This window comes from Chiloscyllium plagiosum, unplaced genomic scaffold, assembly GCF_037043375.1.
Source record: "Chiloscyllium plagiosum isolate Xiang-an unplaced genomic scaffold, Cpla_swu_hap1 HiC_scaffold_27, whole genome shotgun sequence".
Classification (NCBI taxonomy): Eukaryota; Metazoa; Chordata; class Chondrichthyes; order Orectolobiformes; family Hemiscylliidae; genus Chiloscyllium; species Chiloscyllium plagiosum.
The window spans coordinates 4,221,783-4,243,088 of NW_028270165.1; the positions used below are offsets into that span (position 1 = coordinate 4,221,783).

Here is a 21,306-nt window from a genome sequence, read left to right on the forward strand (position 1 = left end):
TGTGTCCTCAATGCAAAATAGAGGTGGGCACTCTTATACATTGCCTATGGACCTGTCATAAGATCCGTAGATATTGGACTAAAGTAGCAAGTACCCTGACAGAAATTTTAGGAACGGAAATTAAAGTGGACCCTGTATCTCTCCTCTTGGGCTTTTCGAACCTTCCCTCCCTGGACACGTACGGGAAGAGACTATTTTCTATTCTTTCTTTCGTGCAAGGAAAAATATTTTGGTGAACTGGGAAGCTGAGGGCCACCCTGGACTTTCAAATTGGCACAGATTAATTATGGAATGTATTCCCCTTGACTTCCTTACAAATATGGTGCACCGAAAGACCGAATTATTTTATAAAATATGGCAGCCCTTCTTGAATTACATAAATACAGATATTTCGGCTATCCTAACAAGGGCTTTTATTTAATTGAGATTACAAACCTGGCTGGTCCGGGGCCCCTCGGGGGACGAATCCCGCACGAATACGGGTTTTATTATATCTGATGCTAACACATCCCGAGCATGTAAGAGACTTAAATATACACTCTGGTTAGTTGTAGGTTAGATTAGTAGATAGTTGAGTTTTGTTTGATTTTTGTCTTTTTCGTTTTTTTTCTGTTTTTTGTTAAATTTTGGCTATTGTATATTTGAGTTAATTGTATATCAATGTTTATATCTGAGAGTTTTGTTTATTTTTGTAAAATTGTTAAAATGTTAAATTTCTAATAAAAAATATCTATAAAAAAAACTGGATTGGCAGTGATGACTTTTGTAATCTTTTCTTACAGACTATCTGAAGACAGAAGTTTCAAGTTAACAGATAAAGGGCTTATGTCCAAAATGTTGATTCTCCTGCTTCTCTGATGCTGCTTGCTGTGCTGCGCTTTTCCAGCGATGCAGTTTTTGACTCTGACTCTCCAGCGTCTCCAGTCCTCACTTTCACATCAATGTCTGATATTTACTCAATCCATCAGAACCGCAACAATTTTCAACTATGATTCTGTGAGAAGGAGCAAAGCGTTCTTTTTGGTTCCAGTTTGAGTACGGTTGAAAGACCCTACTGTTGCAGCGCACTGGGTGTGGAGCCTGAAACAACTCTACTGCCTGGAAAGAAGAATTCATGGCAGGGTTGTACACGTATGTGTGCAGCTGAAGCTTCTGCCATGGAGAAACCTGAGGAAACACGCCCTGTTGAGAAACCATGGAATTGTGGCGACTGCGGGAAGGGCTTCCATGTCCCACCTGTCCTGGCGGCTCATCAGTGCAATCACACTGGGAAGAGGCCGTTCTCCTGCCCCGAGCGGGCAAAGGGCTTTACTTGCTCCTGTGTCCTGCTGCCCCACCAGCATATACACACTGGTGAGAGGAAGTTTTACTGCTCCATGTGCGGGAAAGGATTCACTTGGGTGGACAACCTCCAGACCCACCAGCGATTCAACGCAGGGGAGAGGCTCTTCAGTTGCCACGAGTGCGGGCAAGCCTTCAGCAATTCCTCCAACCTGCTGACGCACCGGCGGGTCCACACGGGGGAGAGGCCATTCAGCTGCCCCGAATGCGGGAAGGCCTTCAGCGATTCCTCCAACCTGCTGAGGCACCGGCGGGTCCACACGGGGGTGAGGCCCTTCAGCTGCCCAGAGTGTGGGAAGGCCTTCAGCAATTCCTCCTCCCTGCTGGTCCATCAGCGGGTCCACACGGGGGAGCGGCCCTTTAGCTGCCCAGAGTGCGGGAAGGCCTTCAGCAATTCCTCCTCTCTGCTGACCCACCGGCGAATCCACACGGGGGAGAGGCCCTTCAGCTGCCCAGAGTGTGGGAAGGCCTTCAGCAAATCCTCCCACCTGCGGAGCCACCAGTGGGTCCACACGGGGGAGAGGCCCTTCAGCTGCCTAGAGTGTGGGAAGGCCTTCAGCAATTCCTCCAACCTGCTGGCCCATCAGCGGATCCACACGGGGGAGAGGCCCTTCAGCTGCCCAGAATGCGGGAAGGCCTTCAGTAAATCCTCCAACCTGCTGGCCCATCAGCGGGTCCACACGGGGGAGAGGCCCTTCAGCTGTCCAGAGTGCGGGAAGGCCTTCAGCAATTCCTTGGACCTGCTGAGACACCGGCAAATCCACATGAGGGAGAGGCCTTTCGCTTGCTCTGAGTGTGGTAAGGCCTTCAGCAATTCCTCTGACCTGCTGTCCCACCAGCGGGTCCACACCAGGGAAAAGCCATTCAGCTGCCCCGAGTGCGGGAAGGGGTTCACCCACTCCTCCAAACTGCTGGCCCATCAATGGGTCCACACTGGGGAGAGGCCGTTTGCCTGCCCCGACTGCAGGCGGAGGTTCTCATTGTCCTGCAACTTGCGGAGGCACCAGTGCATCCAACAATCAGATTCCACCAGTGACGCTGCAGTGGGTCACCCCCAGGGCTGAACCTCCTGCCCATTCTGACAGTGGGTGCAGTGAGCTTTTGTGTTTTGTGCTGGACTCACCCCCACCAAGCCCACCTACATGGCTCAGGGGTGGCATGGTGACTCAGTGGTTAGTATCACTGTCTAACGATGCTGACCTGGGTTCAATTCCACCCTTGGGGAGACAGTCTGTGTGTATCTTTCACGTTGCACGCCCCACGTCTGTATGGGTTACCTCTGAGTGCTCTGGTTTCCTTCCCCTGGTCTAAAGGTGTGCAGGTTAGGATGAATTGGCCCATCTAAATTGTCCCATAGTGTTCAGGGATGTGTCGGTGTGGTGCATTAGTTGGGGTAAATGTAGAGGAATAGGGATAGGGGAATGGCTGGGTTACTCTGCGGAGGGCCAGTGTGGACTTGTTGGGCCAAAGGACCTGTTTCCATACTGTAGGGAATCTAATCTTTAAAAAAAAGAATTCCTCCAAGCAATCTTGATAAAATATGCCGAGTTGGACAAAGTATCCCATCAAGTTTGAGTTGAAGAAGTCTGAAGTCACACGACACCATGTTATAGTGCAACAAGTTTATTTGAAATCACAAGCTTTAGGAGCATTGCTCTTTCATGAGTACTGCCCCCTCATCACTTCATCTGGTGCCATGTGACTTCTGACCTTGTCCACCCCAATTCAACACCAGCACCTCCGCATCAGAGTTGACGAATGAGATTGGATTTTATTCGGCCTGATTGTGAGATGTTCCATTTGGAAACTGAAAACTGTCTGACCAACAAAGAGATGCAAATCATAGAGTCCTACAGCAGGAGACAGGCCCTTCGGCCCAACATGGTCCACACTGACCAAACTGTCCATCAACACTAAGCCCATTTCCCTGCACTTGGCCCATTTCCTTCCATACCTTTCCTATCCACGTATTTGCCCCAATGCCTTTTAAATGTTGTTAATGTACCCACCTCAACCACTTCCGCTGGCATCTCATTCCATATGTGTACCACCGTCTGCGTGAAAAGAAACATTGCCCCTCACATTTCCTTTTATTCTTTTTCCTCTAACTTTAAACTGATGCCCTCTAGCCCTCACTTCCCCAACCCCGGGATAAAAGTCTGAGTGCATTCACCCTCTCACGATCTCTTCACTTCTCGAAGGGCCTCTCTCAGACTCTTAATGCTCTAAATAAAAATATCTTAGCTTGTCCAACCTCTCCCTTTTACACAGACCCTTGAATCCTGGTAACATCCTTGTATATATCTTCAGCATGCTTCCAAGTTTAATAACATGTTTGTTATAGACACTGCCCTGTCTACCTATTTTGTTGGAAATATAGGACCTAATCCAAACTGGATAATCTGGCTGATGGGGCAGGAAACCACTTCCTTTCTTGAGAGACAAGTCTCCTGGAGAGAACTGGCTGGCTGACTGATCTACTGACCCTCAGTGTCCCACTGCCCTCAGTTATCTGGAGGGGTGTCCACACATTTGCCGAAGGTGGTGCTTGAAACCTTTATCATCTTTGGGATGGATCCTCATTCATTCCGTGCTATGGAGTCATGCAGCCTGGAAACAGACCCTTCAGACCAACCAGTCCATGATCCCCAACTAAACTAGTGCCACCCATCTGCTCCTGGCCTGTATCCAGTATGTTAATACTTTTGTTCATTTGTTCACCGTGAGAGTTGGATAAATAAATTGCTGATTGTTGATTTTAAAGTGTTGGGGATTTATTCTTATCACAAGAGCAGGTTACACCACTTTTCATGCTAATTTTACAGATTATTGGGCGACACGCTCCTCTGGGTGTTTCTCTTTGAGATAGGTGTGGCTGTCAGCCTTTGCTTTATAAAAGTATTGACGTAATGTAGTGCTGAATGCAATGGAGTCAACATGAATCCCAGCCTCTCACTGTGGTTGTGGGTAAATCGTCTTAATTTGGCTCTTAACTCAGAAACTGCACACAATTAACTGCTGAAACAATGATTAACACTTTATTGTATGTAGCAACCAAAAATAAAACTCCTCAAGTTTTCATTGGAGAAAAGAAGGTTTAGGGGTGACTTGATAGAGGTGTACAAGATGATTAGAGGTTTAGATAGGGTTGACCATAAGAACCCTTTTTCCACGTATGGAGTCAGCTATTACAAGGGGGCATAGCTTTAAATTAAGGGGTGGTCGGTATAGGACAGATGTTAGGGGTAGATTCTTTACTCAGCGAGTAGTGAGTTCATGGAATGCCCTGCCAGTAGCAGTGGTGGACTCTCCCTCTTTGTGGGCATTTAAGCGGGCATTGGATAGGCATATGGAGGATAGTGGGTTAGTGTAGGTTAGGTGGGCTTGGATCGGCACAACATCGAGGGTCAAAGGGCCTGTACTGCGCTGTATTCTTCTATGTAACCAAGTTTAACCTCACTCACAACTTGGCTATCACCCAATTGATGGCAGAATTTAACTGAGTTTCCCCCAACAGTATCTGTCTCTGGAAGTGTCCAGGGATTCAGTGCAACATTCTTCTTCCAAGTACTGCTGCTACATCATTCTGGTTGAATTCTGGTGGAGATTCCTCGCTTTCAAATCTGTGATGTGATGCTTCTTTAGATTCTAACACCACCTCCCCATACTTCTGGAGATCTCCGGTCTGTAGCTTACCTTCTTATCCTCGAGGTTTAGTGGTTTGTTTGATACAGCGTTTCCTGCAAAAAAACCCTTTACGTCAGGGCCTTCCTTCCACAGACAAACTTAATTGTCCTTTTATCATGAGCTTATTAAACACTTCGCTCATCTGTCCCAGGAAACATCTTGTTGTTTTGCGTCCTTCTTCCCAGGGATGGTTAACTACCAGAAATTAGGCCATTCAGCCTATTGAGTCTGCTCCACTATTCAATCGTGGCTGATACGTTTCTCAACCCAATTCTCCCTGTAACCCTTGATACTTAAGAATGATTGAGTCTGCTCCACCATTCAATTGGCTGAATGGCCTAATTTCTGCCTCCTGATGTAGCAGTTTCTCAGTGGCCCTTTTGTTTCTTGGTCCAGAAAGAGTTCCTGCTGATTCAGGGAGTTGCAAAGTTCTGCAGTTTACAGGACCACACCACATTCCCCTCTGCCTCCTCCTGAGATACTGGCAATTCCAAAGATCCCTTGGTATCCCTGAAAACAATCGAGGTGTCTGGAAATCTCTGCTGCTACTCTGGAACAGAAGGATTATGGGAAGAAAATTCAGAAATCTGATGTGAAAAGGGACTATGGAGTTCTACTCCAGGATTCTCTCAAGGTAAACTTACAGGTTGAGTCAGTAGTTGGGGAGGCAAATGCAATGATGGCATTTATTTTGATCAGACTTGAATATAAAAGCAGGGATGTACTTCTGAGGGTCTGTAAGGCTCCGGTCAGCCCACAATTAGAGTACTGTATGTAGATGTGGGCCCCATATCTCAGGAAGGATGCACTGGCCCTAGAACATGTTCAGAGGAGGTTCACAAGAATGGTCCAGGAATGAAAAATTTAACATATGAAGAACATGAGAGGACTCTAGGTTTATACTTCATGGAGTTCAGAAGGATGAGAGGGGATCTAATTGAAACCTACAAAATAATGAACGGTGTGGATGTTGGGAAGGTGTTTCCATTGGTAGGACAGACTAGAACCTGAGGGCTCAGCCTTCGCGTCAAGGGAAGACCCTTTAGAACAGAGGGAAGAGAGGCTCCTTCAGCCAGAGTGTGGTGAGTCTGTGGAATTCACTGCCACAGAAGGCTGCGGAGGCCAGGTTACTGAATATATTTAAGACGGAGATAGATAGGTTCGTGAGGATCAAGGGTTAAGGGAGAGAATGGGGTTGAGAAACTTATCAGCCATAATTGAATGGCGAAGCAGACTCAATGGGCTGAATGGCCTAATTTCTGCTCCTATGGTCTTATGATATGCTGATGTGTGGAGGGATGAGAAGGGGGGAAAAAGAGATGAAGAGAGAAAGACAGTTAAGGTGAAGCTCGATAGAGATGAAGGAAATACAAGAATTGTATGATAAATGGCAGAACACATAGGAGCACTGGCATACAGAGAGATCTGGGCATATAGATCCGTGGAAGTGGTAATGCAGGTGGGCACGGTGGTCAAGAAAGCACACAGCACACTTCCTTGAGTGTAAGAGTTACGTTACAGCTGTTTATTATGGCCACATTCAGAATATAGTGTGTAGTTCTGGTCACGGTGCTACTGGAAGGATGTGGGTGCTCTGGTAGAGGGTACAGGCAAGGTTCACTAGGACATTGCCTAGTCTGGAGGGCTCTCGTTATGAGCAGAGGAGGCATAAACCTGGATTATTTTCTTTAGAAAAACAGAGGCTGAGAGGAGACCTCGACAAAATGCTGAGATACACAGATTGGCTGGACAGGGGTGGCATGGTAGCTCAGTGGTTCACACTGACGCCTCACAGTGCCAGAGACCTGCGTTCGATTTTAGTCTCAGGCAACTATCTGTGTGGAGTTGGCACATTGTCCCTGCACCCCACCTCCCGTGTCTGTGTGGGCTTCCTCCGGGTGCTCGGGCTTCCTCCTACAATCCAAACATGTATAGGTTAGGGTGGATTAGCGATGCTAAATTACCCATAGCGTCTAGGGAGAGGCAGGATAAGTTGGATTGTCTGTGTGTAAATTGCCCCAATGTTCAGGGATGTGTAAGTTCGGTGCATTAGTCAGGAGTAAATGTAGATAATGGGGGTAAGAAAACGAGTCTCTATGTGTTAATCTTTAGAGGGCCAGTGTTGACTTGTTGGGCTAAATGATCTGTTTCCACGCTGGAGGGATTCTATGATAGTCAGAGGCGTTTTTTTTCCCTCCAAAGTAGAAAGTTCAACTAAAAGAGGTTCAAGGACTGTTTGGGGGGAAAGTGGTAGGGGTGGGGAATTTACACAGAGGGGTGGTGGGTTTCTGGAACGCACTGCCAGTGGAGGTAATGGAAGCAGGCACCTTAACAATGTTTAAGGTGTATCTTGATAGACGCATGAAGGGGAGGTGAATAGAGGAACAGAAGCCACACATGGGCAATAAATAGCAGGTCTAAGTAAGAATTAAGAAGTAGCACAGGCTTGAGGGGGTGTGTGTGCCTAAAGCAAGTGAGAAGGGCCTGTGACTGTGCTGTATTGTATTGATACAGCTTTCCCCCACTATTTGAAAGTAGAGTGTTCCTTTCATAAGCCGAAATGGCCTAAAGCGAAGAAGCAATTACCATGAATTAATTTATATTATGCCTTTCTTTGTAAAAGCGACAATCCTCTTCGGATTTCTTTCGGTTTGTGAGAACAGGTATTAATGTAGGTCTTTTGTTAAAGTGAAGTAGTGTAAAGTGAACTTTCGAAAAGTGGGGGATATCTTTATGCTGATGGAGGGGAGATGGGGGAGCAATGAAGAGGGGTGGATGTAGGCTCAGGTGCAGAATAATAAACACTGAGACACCAATTGAGCAGCCCAGACTGGCCCTGTGCTGGAGACTCAATGGGATAGAGACAAATGTATCTATTTCAGGTATACCTGCAGTATGCTCCATCCAGGATAAAAAAAAAATGTCCTTCATCTGCTTCAGCATACAGGGCAGATGAGCAGTTTCTCCCCAATGTGGACCAGGAGGTGATGCGACTGAGTGAAGCCTTTCCTGTGCTGAATGCAGGTGAATGGCCGCTGCCCGGTATATAAATGCTGATGAATATCGGGCAGGCGGGGAAGGGAAACCGTTCCGACACTCCCTGCATTTTCATGATTTCTCCATGGTGCAGGTGTCCTCGTATTTCTCCAGGTTCAACAATCAGTTGAAACTCGCTCACACTTACAGCATAGGTGTGGTGTTACTGATGAACCCTCTGATAATTGGAGAACTCTGTAAAACATGTTCCAGTCACTACTCTGGTGTGTGGGTATGTAAGATTCTGTGAGTTTCCAGTCACACTGACATTTAAAACCTAACAATGCAGACAGACCTTCTCCCCTTTGTTTTCAAGGCCATCAATATCCAAGTCCTGGTGAATCAAGCGATTGTCAGACTTCGATGTGATGTTTGGTCTGAGATTTCTGCCTCCAAATTCTTCTCTTGTAATATTCCTGTGGAAAGAGATTGCAAAGGTCATCGCTGTCAGTCCACAATAGAAAATCAGAACACACATTTCTAGTTTCTGTGGATCATTGTTTCCTCTCTTAATACCCAAGATCTTTGTGCTGATCTATACGTAAATGTATACAGCAGGGTAATGTGGTGGATTGCATACTCCAGGAAGAGTTCACTCAAGTTGCTGAATGGACATCTATCATGCGGTATTGACGTTCTTACTGAAGATATACAATATGCTGCAGTGCAATATTATGAGCCCAGAAACAACTGCAAATCAGGCTTTTAGAGCCATAAACATTCCATCAAATATGTAACATATACCCCAGACTTATCTGTCTTATATTAACACACGGTTGTCTTACAATTCCAGAAGACTCAGATTTAAGTTTTAAGTGTGACTTTTTGTAAAAGAAGCCGTCGTTTTGGACTCCTTCCATGCCATACTGACTCTATTACTGGAAATACATCCATACTACACCAGGATTCATTGATCGATGACGTGAGGTTTATCTTTACCTTCTTATAATTTTCTGTTGCATAAATGTTTCGACGAATGCCAACACTTTTCACCAGTCATACAGTCAGAGACATAAAGCACAGAAACAGATCCTTCAATCTAACTTGTCCATGCCGACCGGATATCCAAAATTAGTCTAGTTCCATTTGCCATCACTTGGTCCATATCCCTCTAAACCCTTCCTTTGCATATAACCATCCAGATGCCTCCACCACTTCCTCCGCAGCTCATTCCATACACGCTTCACCCTCTGCAAAAAAAAGGTTGACTGCAAGGTCCCTTTTAAATTTTCCCCCTCTCGCCCTAAACCTATGCCCTCTAGTTCCGCACTCCCCCTATCCCAGGGAAAAGACCTTGATTATTCACCCCATCCACACTCAAGTTTTTATAAACCTCTTTAAAAAACACACATTCAGCCTGCGATGCTCGAGGGAAAACAGCCCCATCTTATTCAGCCTCTCCTTGTGGTTCAAACCCTCTTACCCTGGCAACAGCCTTGTGACTCTTCTCTGAATCCTTTCAAGTTTCACAACATCCTGCCTATAGGAGGGAGACCAGGATTGCACACAATATTTCAGAAGAAGCCGACTGAAACTGACTTTTGCAGAGTCTGCTCCCTGCTTGTATTCATACTGCCTCCCGTTGTTGCAAGTGAACAGTGCTTCCCCCTTTCTCTCTCCCTCCCAGGATAAGGAATGGAAAGGGGGAGACATTGCTTCATTCCCAGATTTTGCCTAGAAGAGCCCCCCTATTGTCTGAATGCGCAAGTTGGACGGTGAGCTTCTGAAGCTACTGCTGCTCCTCTCTTTCTGAATGAAGGTTGAGCTTCACTCCAGACTGCAACTCCCTTTCTCTGTCCAAACATCTGTGAGCACAGCACATTTTTGTTGAAATAAGGCATATTTCCTGAATGTTACAATTAAAGGGGTGTCTTCCCCCCGATATTCCAAGGGATGGTAAGTCAGAGAAGGACCACGCCTTGTGTTGTGTGGCTTGTATGACAGTTGCAACAGGATGTCCCAACTCCTATGCTCAATTCAAAGTTTGAGAGAAGATTTGTAGCTCGGGTGCTCATTGTTGTGGTTCTGTTCGCCGAGCTGGGAATTTTTGTTGCAGACGTTTCATCTCCTGTCTAGGTGATATCCTCAGTGCTTGGGAGCCTCTTGTGAAGCGCTTCTGTGATGTTTCCTCCAGCATTTATAGTGGTTTGTCTCTGCCGCTTCCGGTTGTCAGTTCCAACTGTCTGCTGCAGTGGCCGGTATATTGGGTCCAGGTCAATGTGTTTGTTGATAGAATCTGTGGATGAGTGCCATGCCAGAGAACAGCCAGGGAATTCCTAGAGGCATGGCCTCTAGGCATTTTTCCAGCACCACATTTTTCAACTCTGGATCTGGGACAAGGTGTGTGGTGTGGGGGGAGGGGAGGGGAAATAAGGAAACTGGTGAAATCTACATTGATCCTATGTAGTTGGTGGGTCCCAAGGCAGAAGACAAGATGTTCTTCCTCCAAGCGTCAGGTAGCTAGAGCTTGGAGGAGAGGCAGCCGAGGACTTGCGTGTCCTTGACGGATTGGGAGGGGGAGTTAAAGCGTTCAGCCACAAGGCGGTGGGGTCGTTTCGTTTTGGCGTCCCAGAGCTGTTCCCTGAAATGTTCTGCAAGTTGGCGTCCAGTCTCCCCAATGTGGCAGAGACCACATCGAGAGCAAGGGACATATAAATAAATCTTATAAACAAATTGTACAAATTTTAGCCTGCCAGAAAATTTTAATTAAATTGGGTGACTACATGAAACGGTTTGTTGGTCAGACTCAAATCATCATCCTCAAATGAGACAATGCCATTAATATCAGTGAACTGCTTTTTTTTTAGAACCACAAGTTCTTGATTTATTTTCACAACTTATTGGTATTCACATCTGCACATTCAATGTCAAACTCTGACATCAGAAATGACATGACACCATTAATTTTTTTCTTACAGTAATTCAACAAACAAATTAATAACACACAGTGAACACCAAGTCTCATTAATATGAAATTAAATTTGACCAAAAAAAAAGTAAAATCAAGATGAGAGATAACAAATGGGGGAAGGGCAAGAAGGCAAGAAATGCAACATCATAGAAGGTGCTCCTCCAGGGAGTGTATTTTACCAACTACAACTGCTCAATATAAACAAACACTCTGACATGACCCTCCGGTTTTAATGTAAACCATAGCCCCATACAGTAGGTACCATTTAAATAAGTTAATAGATACAAGCCTTGAGCAAATCCAGCCTCCAGCCGGACCCCCCGCTTCTTGGAGCTCGGACCTTCCTCCAGCTCCGGGGGGTTGTTGAGCTCCTGGGCTCCGGCCGCCGCCGAAGAAGCCGCGGGCGCTGGCTCTCTCTCCTCCACCGCCGACATTTTTAATTTGTTTTCTCGTTCACCCGATAACTGTCACCTCCCCCTTCCCGGGCCCCGGGAATTATACAAAAATAAACAATAAACCCCACCGGGGACTGTCTCCTTTTCTTCACAACTTTTGTTTGAAAAGTTCTGGCTTTAATTTGAAATGTATTTTAAAGGTATTTTCTGAGGTAAACGATGCCTGTCTGCCCCCCTCCCTCCGTCAGAAACCGCCCGCTGAGTCGATGACAAAACCACAGCCTCGCGCCGCCATCTTTGTTTTTCTTCTTCATTCCGTCTCCTCCTTCAGTGACGCGCATCATTCGCGGCCCCTCCAATCAGAGCGCACCTTACTCCACCTGACCAATGGCGGCTGGCTTTGTGCATCGTGTTGGTCCCACCCTCTGCAATATCTCTCTCCGATTAGTCGGTACCGACCACAAGCTTTGGGATTGGCGGAGAATTTCACAATCACGTCAGTGTATCCACCCTTTTCATTCCCGTTCATTCATTCAACAGCAGATGACCCAATTTACTGCAACGGGCTGTGGGGCTATTGCGGTAATGTCACATATTCAGGGGGAAGATGTGATTTTTAACGTTATCAACCAATTCAACTGTGGCACCTCCACATCCATTCATTCAACTGAAGAGGGCTCAATTTAGTGTAAAGGGCTCTGAGGGTATAATATTTGTATCCCATGTTGAGAAGAAACCTCTCCCCATTCATTCAATAGAAGAGGGCCTATTTGCTGCAGAGGTTTTTTTTCAGGCGCAGTGGTAGTGTCCCTATCTTCGAGCCCTGAAATCCCACTGCTATCAGGATGCGTAATAACAAATTTTTTAGTCATAAGTCACATGACACCAGGTTATAGTCCAGCAGGTTTGTTTGGAGGGGATCTGACAGAAATATATTAAATTATGAAAGAAATAGAAGTATGATGTTGCATTGGTAGGTGAGACTAGGATAAGAGCACATGGCCTCAAGATTAGAGGAAGCAGGTTTAAAACTGAACTGAGAAGAAACTTCTTCACCCAGAGGGTTGTTAATCTATGGAATTCCTTGCCCAGGGAAGGATTTGACATTACTTCAGCAATCACTAGAAGCAGGAGATACGTTTTTGAAAAATAAAAGAATTAAGGATATGGTGAAAACGCAGGTAAGTGCAGCATAGTCCACAAAAAGATTAGTCATGATCTTATTGAGTGGTGGAGCAGACTCGAAGGGCCGGAAGGCTGACTCTTGCTCCTAGTTCTTATGCTCTTATGTTGAAATCACAAGCTTTTGGAGTGTAGTCACTTCAGCAGATGAAGTCATGAAAAAACAAGTGCAGGAAAGAGAATTTAGATAAATGAAAGACAGAGCATCTCAACGGTCAATTACTTACTCCCATTCCTATTTCTGATGATCTTACTACACAGCAAGTTGTGTTTACCAAACATTAATTTTATTTCCATTGTTTAAAATCAAATATTTAAGATGAACAGTTTGTTTTTCCTCACTTGGACACACTGAGACCCACAACACTGTGAATATCATAAACCCACTCATGAGATATCATAGGAACAATTCATAAACTAGATTTGTCACTGAGATACTAGAAAGGAGAAAAATTCCCAACATGTGCAGGATGCTAACGAAAAGTTAGCAACCTGAAATGGTAACAGGAGCAAGTGAACAGTCCCAATCAGGAAACTCATATTCTGACATCCACTACAGTACCTTGCTTTCCTTTTCAGTTTAATGATCCATAATTGAATCTGACTCCAACACACTCTCTGGCAGGCAGTTCCAGAGGTCAAAGTATTTTCAATCATTAACGAAGTAAGTTTTGGATCCATCCCAAAGACATTGAACATAGAAAAATACAGTGCAGTACAGGCCCTTTGGCCCTCGATGTTGCGCCGATCCAAGCCCACCTAACCTACACTAGCCCACTATCCTCCATATGCCTATCCAATGCCCGTTTAAATGCCCATAAAGAGGGAGAGTCCACCACTGCTACTGGCAGGGCATTCCATGAACTCACGACTCGCTGAGTAAAGAGTCTACCCCTAACATCTGTCCTATACCTACCACCCCTTAATTTAAAGCTATGCCCCCTCGTAATAGCTGACTCCATACGTGGAAAAAGGTTCTCATGGTCAACCCTATCTAAACCCCTAATCATCTTGTACACCTCTATTAAGTCACTCCTAAACCTTCTTTTCTCCAATGAAAACAGCCCCAAGTGCCTCGGCCTTTCCTCATACGAACTTCCTACCATACCAGGCAACATCCTGGTAAACCTCCTTTGCACCCGTTCCAGTGCCTCCACATCCTTCCTATAGTATGGCGGCCAAAACTGCACACAATACTCCAGATGCGGCCGCACCAGAGTCTTATACATCTGCAACATGACCTCAGGACTCCGGAACTCAATTCCTCTACCAATAAAAGCCAGTACGCCATATGCCTTCTTCACAGCACTATTTACCTGGATGGCAACTTTCAGAGATCTGTGTACATGGACACCAAGATCCCTCTGCTCATCCACACTACCAAGTATCCAACCATTAGCCCAGTACCCCATCTTCTTGTTACTCTTACCAAAGTGAATCACTTCACACTTACCTACATTGAACTCCATTTGCCACTTTTCTTCCCAGCTCTGCAGCTTATCGATATCCCGCTGTAACCTGCCACATCCTTCCTCACTGTCAACAACTCCACCGACTTTCGTATCATCCGCAAACTTGCTCACCCAACCTTCTAGCCCCTCCTCCAGGTCATTTATAAAAATGACAAACAGCAATGGTCCCAAAATAGATCCTTGCGGAACACCGCTAGTAACTGCACTCCAAGATGAACCTTTTCCATCAACTACTACCCTCTGTCTTCTTCCAGCCAACCAATTCCTAATCCAAACCTCCAACTCACCCTCAATGCCATACCTCCATATTTTTTGCAGTAGCCTAGCATGGGGAACCTTATCAAACGCCTTACTAAAATCCATATACACCACATCTACCGCTTTAGCCTCGTCCACCTCCTTATTCACCTTCTCAAAGAATTCAATAAGGTTTGTGAGGCACGACCTACCCTTCACAAAACCATGCTGACTATCCTTGATCACATTATTCCTATCCAGATGTTCATAAATCCTATCCCTTACAATTCTCTCTAAGACTTTTGCCCACAACAGAAGTGAGACTCGCCGGCCTATAGTTACTAGGGTTATCCCTACTCCCCTTCTTGAACAAGGGAACCACATTTGCTATCCTCCAGTCTTCTGGCACTATTCCTGTAGACACTGAGGACATAAAAATCAAGGCCAATGGCTCTGCAATCTCCTCCCTTGCTTCCCAGAGAATCCTAGGATAAATGCCATCAGGCCCAGGGGACTTATCTATTTTCACCCTTTCCAGGATTTCTAACACCTCTTTCCTACATACCTCAAAGCCATCCATTCTAATAAATTGTGACGCAGTATTCACATCGGCAATAATGTCCTGTTCCTGAGTGAATACTGACGAAAAGTATTCATTCAGTGTCTTCCCCAATCTCTTCAGCCTCCACACGCAACTTCCCACTACTATCCTTGACTGGACCTATTCCTACTCTAGTCATTCTTTTATTCCTGACATACCTATAGAAAGCCTTTGGGTTTTCCCTAATCCTACCAACTAAGAACTTTTCATGTCCCCTCCTTGCTGCTTTTAGCTCTCTCTTCAGATCCTTCCTGGCTACCTTATAACTATCAATCGCCCCAATTCAACCTTCACACCTCATCTTTACATAGGCCGCCCTCTTCCCTTTAACAAGGGATTCCAATTCCTTATTAAACCACGGTTCCCTCACACGACCCTTTCCTCTCTGCCTGACAGGTACATACTTATCAAGAACACTCAATAGTTGCTCCTTGAACAAGCTCCACATATCAATTGCGCCCTTCCCTTGAAGCCTACTTTTCCAAGCCACGCATCCTAAGTCGTGCCTCACCATATCATAATTTCTCTGCCCTCAGCTATAACTCTTGCCCTGCAGTGCATACTTATCCCTCTCCATCACTAGAGTAAAAGTCACCGAATTGTGGTCACTGTCCCCAAAGTGCTCACCTACCTCCAATTCTAACACCTGGCCTGGTTCGTTACCCAGAACCAAATCCAGTATGTGTGGTGAAACGGTTAAAAATTATGTCCCAATACATGTGTGAATCTAACCGGAATGGAGGTGTTGCTTAGTCCCGTGTGAATCTTATTACACACCTCCCCGTGTGAATCTTCTTATCTGTATGTAACCAGAATGGAATGTGTTTTTTAGCCTTGCTCTGCTGTTCACATGAATGTTTATATCTGGAAAAGAGTATATCAGCTGGAAAAGTCTCCAGTTCGGTGAGTCTGCTCCGGGGTTACGTTTAACCGCCGAGCGTGGGTTGTTGGCAACCGCTCTACGAGAACTGACGGCTCCCAGTTCCGGTAACATGTAGAGTGAGTATAAGCCAGACCCGGGAGTCTGCTCCGGGGTTACGTTTAACCGCCGAGCGTGGGTTGTTGGCAACCGCTCTACGAGAACTGACGGCTCCCAGTTCCGGTAACATGTAGAGTGAGTATAAGCCAGACCCGTTGTAAGTATGAGACCTGGTTGTGGCGACGCTGCGGGGAATAAAATGCTCATATTCTAGCAGACTCGCCTCTTGGTCGTTTGTTCTGTGTCAGACTACTCTCCTACGAACCTGACCTTGAGAATTTTTTAAAACAGTATGGCCTCACCTCTTGTTGGCCTGTCTACATATTGTGTCAGGAAACCTTCCTGCACACATTGGACAAACACCGACCCATCTAACGAACTCGAGCTATAGCTTTCCCAGTCAATATCTGGAAAGTTAAAGTCCCCCATAACAATTACCCTATTACTTTCACTCTTCTCCTGAATCAATCCTTTCTTCTACGTCTCGAGGACTATTAGGAGGCCTGTAGAAAACTCCTAACAGGGTGACCTCACCTTTCCTATTCCTAACCTCAGCCCAAACTACCTCAGATGGCGAGTCTTCATCCATCGTCCTTTCCACCGCTGTAATACTATCTTTGACAAGCAATGCCACACCTCCCCCTCTTTTACCCCCACCTCTGACCCTACTAAAACATTTAAACCCTGGAACCTGCAACAGCCAATCCTGTCCCTGTTCTACCCATGTCTCCGTAATAGCCACAACATCGAAATCCCAGATACCAATCCATGCTGCAAGTTCACCTACTTTATTTCATATACTTCTTGCATTGAAGGAGACACACTTCAAGCCACTTTCCTGTTTACAGGCACCCTCCTTTGAGATTGATGCCATGTTCCTAACCTCCCTACACTCCAGGTCCTGCACCCTAAAGCTACAGTCTAGGTTCCCATGCCCCTGTAGAATTAGTTTAAACCCCCCTGAAGAGCACTAGCACACCTTCCCCCAAGGATACTGGTGCCCCTCAGGTTCAGGTGTAGACCATTCTGTTTATAGAGGTCCCACCTTCCCCAGAAAGAACCCCAGTTATCCAGATACCGGAATCCCTCCCTCCTGCACCATCCCTGTAGCCACGCATTTAACTGTTCTCTCTCCTTATTCCTCGACTCTCTATCACGTGGCACGGGTAACAAACCAGAGACAACAACTCTGTTTGTTCTAACTCTGAGCTTCCAACCTAGCTCCCTGAAAGCCTGCCTAACATCCTCAACCCTCTTCCTACCTATGTCGTTTGTGCCAATGTGGACCATGACTTCAGGCTGCTCCCCCTCCCCCTTAAGGATCCGGAAAACACGATCAGAGACGTCACGTACCCTTGCACCTGGGAGGCAACATACCAAACGTGAGTCTCTCTCGCCCCCACAGAACCGCCTATCTGTGCCCCGAACTATTGCTCTGCTCTTCTCCATCCTTTCCTTCTGAGCAACGGGGACAGGCTCCATGCCAGAGGCCTGAACCCCATTGCTTACCCCTGGTAAGTCGTCCCCCCCACAAGTATCCAAAATTGTATACTTGTTCTTGAGGGTAACGGCCGCAGGGGTCCCTGCACTGGCTGCTTCTTCCCAGTCCCCCTCACTGTCATCCATCTGTTTGCAATCTTTGGAGTTACTACTTCCCTAAAGCTCCGATCTATGACACCCTCTGCCTCCCGAATGATCCTAAGTTCATCCAACTCCAGCTCCAGTTCCCTAACATGGTCTTGGAGGAGCTGGAGATGGGTGCACTTCCTGCAAAGAGTAATCAGCAGGGATGACCATGGCATCCCTCACCTCAAACATGTTGCAAGAGGAACATTGCACTGCCTTCACTGCCATCCCTCCAAAAGTAACCTTTTAAAAACAAACTAGGTCCAAGAATAGAACAAGCAAAATGCAGCACTTACCTACTTACCACAACGGGTCTTATTATTAGGTTAGGCACCTCTGCAGTGCCTTGGGTTCCTCTCCTGCGTGCTTTTATAGGGAAAGAAACCTACCCAGGTAAGCTTACGCTACACCAACTTCCAGATCCGCTTCGCGCTTTTTAAAAAAAAACTTTCAAATTTAAACCGTTAAACAAACGTCACCGAGCCTTCAAGCAGCCCCTGCCAAACAGCCCTTACCTGCTCCGCTGACACTTCTATAAGAGGTGTTGGCTGGACCCAGACACTTCAGCGGGCAGTGTTCATTACTCATGTGTATTCTCTCCCCCACCCGCCTTAAACTAATCACCTGGGTTGTGAGTCGATTGTGCTGGCATTCTGGTGGCCCCAGGCAGTGTCTGTATCTGCTCTGCTGTTTCTCTCCATATTGTGATCCAGCGGCCATCTTGTGTGTCAAGTTGGCCAACTGATGGCTCAGTAGCCACCTTGTGTATCTGTGTGCCTAGTAACACCCTGCCCTTCCCCACCTCTCCGCCACGCCCACTCTCTCTTCCCCACTCAATCTCTCTATCAACCCCACTCATTCTCTCTCTCTACCCCCACCCTCTGACTGCCATTTTCTCTCTCTCTCTGTCCCCCATCCTTTTGGTCTCTATTCTCCCCAGCCCCCACCACACCCGTCCTTTCTCAAGCCTCGAACCATCTTTGACCGCTGTATCAAGCCCTTCAAAGAACAGAGAGAGAGAGAGAGAGAGAGATAATGGATAGTAATGACTCTACCTGGGAGTTGGGAGGGGTGATAAATGGCTGATCTTCAAAATTGAGAATACCTAAAATGATTTTTGCAAGGTTTGTAGCTCAGGTTGAGGTTTAGGGTGGAGGTTTGATATCCAGATGTTTCATCACCTGGCTAGGTAACATCATCAGTGGCGACCTCCAAGTGAAGCGAAGCTGTGTCTCCTGCTTTCTATTTATATCTTTCTCCTGGATGGGGTTCCTGGGGTATGTGGCGATGTCATTTCCTGTTCGTTTTCTGAGGGGTTGATAGATGGCATCTAGATCTATGTATTTGTTTATGGTGTTGTGCTTGGAGTGCCAGGCCTCGTAGCCCTACACATGGATGAAAAAAAACATCATTTCGACTGGGACAACACATCTATCCTGGGACAGGCTAAGCAAAGACTTGCCAGAGAATTCCTAGAGGCCTGGCACTCCAACCTCAACGCCATAAACAAACACATAAACTGAGATACCATCTATCAGCCTCTCAGAAAACGAACAGGAAATGACATCACCACAAACCCCAGGAACCCCATCCAGGAGAAAGAAATAAATAGAAAGCAGGAGACAACAGCTTCGCTTCACTTGGCGTCGCCACTGAAGATGTTACCTAGCCAGGTGATGAAACGTCTGGATATCAAACCCACACCCTAAACCTAAAATGATATCTTCAGAAACATCGTTAAAGCCAGAAAGCGTGTTCAAGTTTTTTAAAAGAGCTGCTGAAATCTTTCTGAAACTTTCACTGAAATAAACGCAGTCAGGCCATCGCTCAGGACAGGCTGGAAGGGGTGAATGGGCGAAAATGAGCACTGCAGATGCAGGAGATTAGAGTCAAGATTAGAGTGGTGCTGGAAAAGCACAGCCGGTCAAGCAGCATTCGAGGCTTTTGCCTGAAACATCGATTTTCATGCTCCTTGGATGCTGCCTGACCTGCTGTGATTTCCAACACCACTCTGATCTTGACTGTAAGGGGTGAATGGCCTAGTCCTAGTCTTGTGAAGTTGGTTCCAACTATCTAGAAATAGCGTCACAGAGCACAGAAACATACCCTTCGGTCTATGCCGACCAGATATCCTAAATTAATCTAGTGACCCATTTGCCAGCATTTGGCCCCTTATCCCTCTGAATCTGTCCTATTCATATCCCCATCCAGATGCATTTTAAATATTATCATTGTACTGGCCTCCACCACTTCCTCTGGCTGACCCCCACCAGCGTTCTGTGCAAAAAGGTTGCTCCTCAGAAATCTTTTCCCTCTCACGCTAAACCCATGCCCTCCAGTTCTGGACTCGCGCAACGTGGGGAAAAGACATACAAAAGTTGAGCAGCCAGACAGAATGCAAAAACAATACAATGTCGAATCACAGGGAAAAACAAATTGTAGCTCGACCCCTTTTTTGTCGTATTGGCATTTGGACTCTTAAAATCTGACAGGAACACCAGCATCCCTAGTGAGCATACTGCGCATGTTTCCCGGTGTCAGCTAAACACTGGGCATGCTCATCGCTTTCCGCAAAAAATGGCGCGCGACCTTCCTTTGATGGTCCAATAGGGAACCGTGGAGGACCAAAACAAAACTGGTCCTCCTGCCAATCAGAGCCACCCCATTGTCTGAATGCAGAAGTTGGACCATGAATTTCTGAAGCTGCTACTCCTGCTCCTCTTTCTGAATCAACATTGAGCTTCACCCAGACTGCAAATTCTTTTCTCTGTCTAAGATCTGTGAGTACAGCACTCTCTTTTCTCGCCCCCTTTGCCATTTCTATTTCTTTCCGGAGTTCAATTGTTGACTTACAGCAACTGAAAGGAAAGGGATTGAACCCAGGGAGGGGACGGACTATGGAAAAGTGATCGAGGTCTGTGTCTCAATTGGCAAAATAGACAGACAGGAGGCTGGAAGGACACAGCAAATCAGGCAGCATCACGAGGTGTAGAAGTCGATATTTCGGGTGTAACCCTTCTTCAGGGCTGGGGATGGGTGCCGGGACCGGGGGCTAAAGTGGGGATAGGTGAAGAATCGGTCAGATTAATCATTGGGTGGAAGAAATCAGGTTGGTGGCAGGAAGGAGTGGTAGTGAGGGGCATGGGGCTGAGAAGGGAGTCGGGTGATGGAAAGGGAAGTTATTTGAAATTGGAGAACTCGATGTTGGGTCCTGCAGGCTGTAGTCTGCCCGGGCGGAAGATGGGGTGTCGTTCCCTAATTTGCGGTTTGGTTCGTTGTGGCAATAGAGGAAGCCTATGATGTTCTTGTCAGAAAGGGAGTGGGAAGGGGAATTAAAATCGATGGTGACTGGGAGGTCTGGTCAGCCTCTGTGGACCCAGCTGTGATGCTCGCCAATCCGTTCCCCAAGTTTATGCTCAGTCTCCCCGAAGTCGAGAAGACCACAATTTACAAACACGTGGCAAATGCAGTATCTCAATGTGAAGTTATAGTCTTTGCTATGAAACAAAAAAGCAGGAAGGAGATTATTGTTTAAATGGTGATACTGTGGGATGTGGAGAAAGTGAGAACTGCAGATGTTGGAGATGAGAGTCAAAGTGTGGTGCTGAAAAAGGTGGTAAGTCAGGCAGCATCTGAGGACCAGGAGAGTCGACATTTCGGTCCCGAGCACTTCATCAGGAATGATGTGTGGATGGACAAAGGGTCTGATTCGGTTCTATATAACTCCAATCATCTTCAGTGAGAGCAGAAGTGTGATTGTGAAGGCTGGAGTTTCAGAGCAGCTTTCAAAGATGCTTTCCGCTAATGTGGATGGACAAAGGGTCTGTTTCTGTGCTGTA

At 46.3% G+C, this 21,306-nt stretch overlaps 2 protein-coding genes across 2 annotated transcripts in view; one reads left to right on the plus strand and one right to left on the minus strand.

Annotated features, from left to right (window-relative positions):
• Window positions 1-1,376: 1,376 nt before the first annotated feature.
• The window catches only part of LOC148142904 (uncharacterized), an 80,899-nt gene continuing 60,969 nt past the window's right edge, over window positions 1,377-21,306 (plus strand). The window contains exon 1 of the mRNA XM_087975760.1: window positions 1,377-2,255. Within this exon, the coding sequence (XP_087831886.1) occupies window positions 1,377-2,255 (879 nt within the window). The remainder of the gene's footprint in view (window positions 2,256-21,306) is intronic.
• The window catches only part of LOC148142905 (uncharacterized), a 29,390-nt gene continuing 15,529 nt past the window's right edge, over window positions 7,446-21,306 (minus strand). The window contains exon 3 of the mRNA XM_087973916.1: window positions 7,446-8,480. Coding sequence (XP_087830042.1) covers window positions 8,342-8,480 — 139 coding nt within the window. The 3' untranslated portion in view covers window positions 7,446-8,341. The remainder of the gene's footprint in view (window positions 8,481-21,306) is intronic.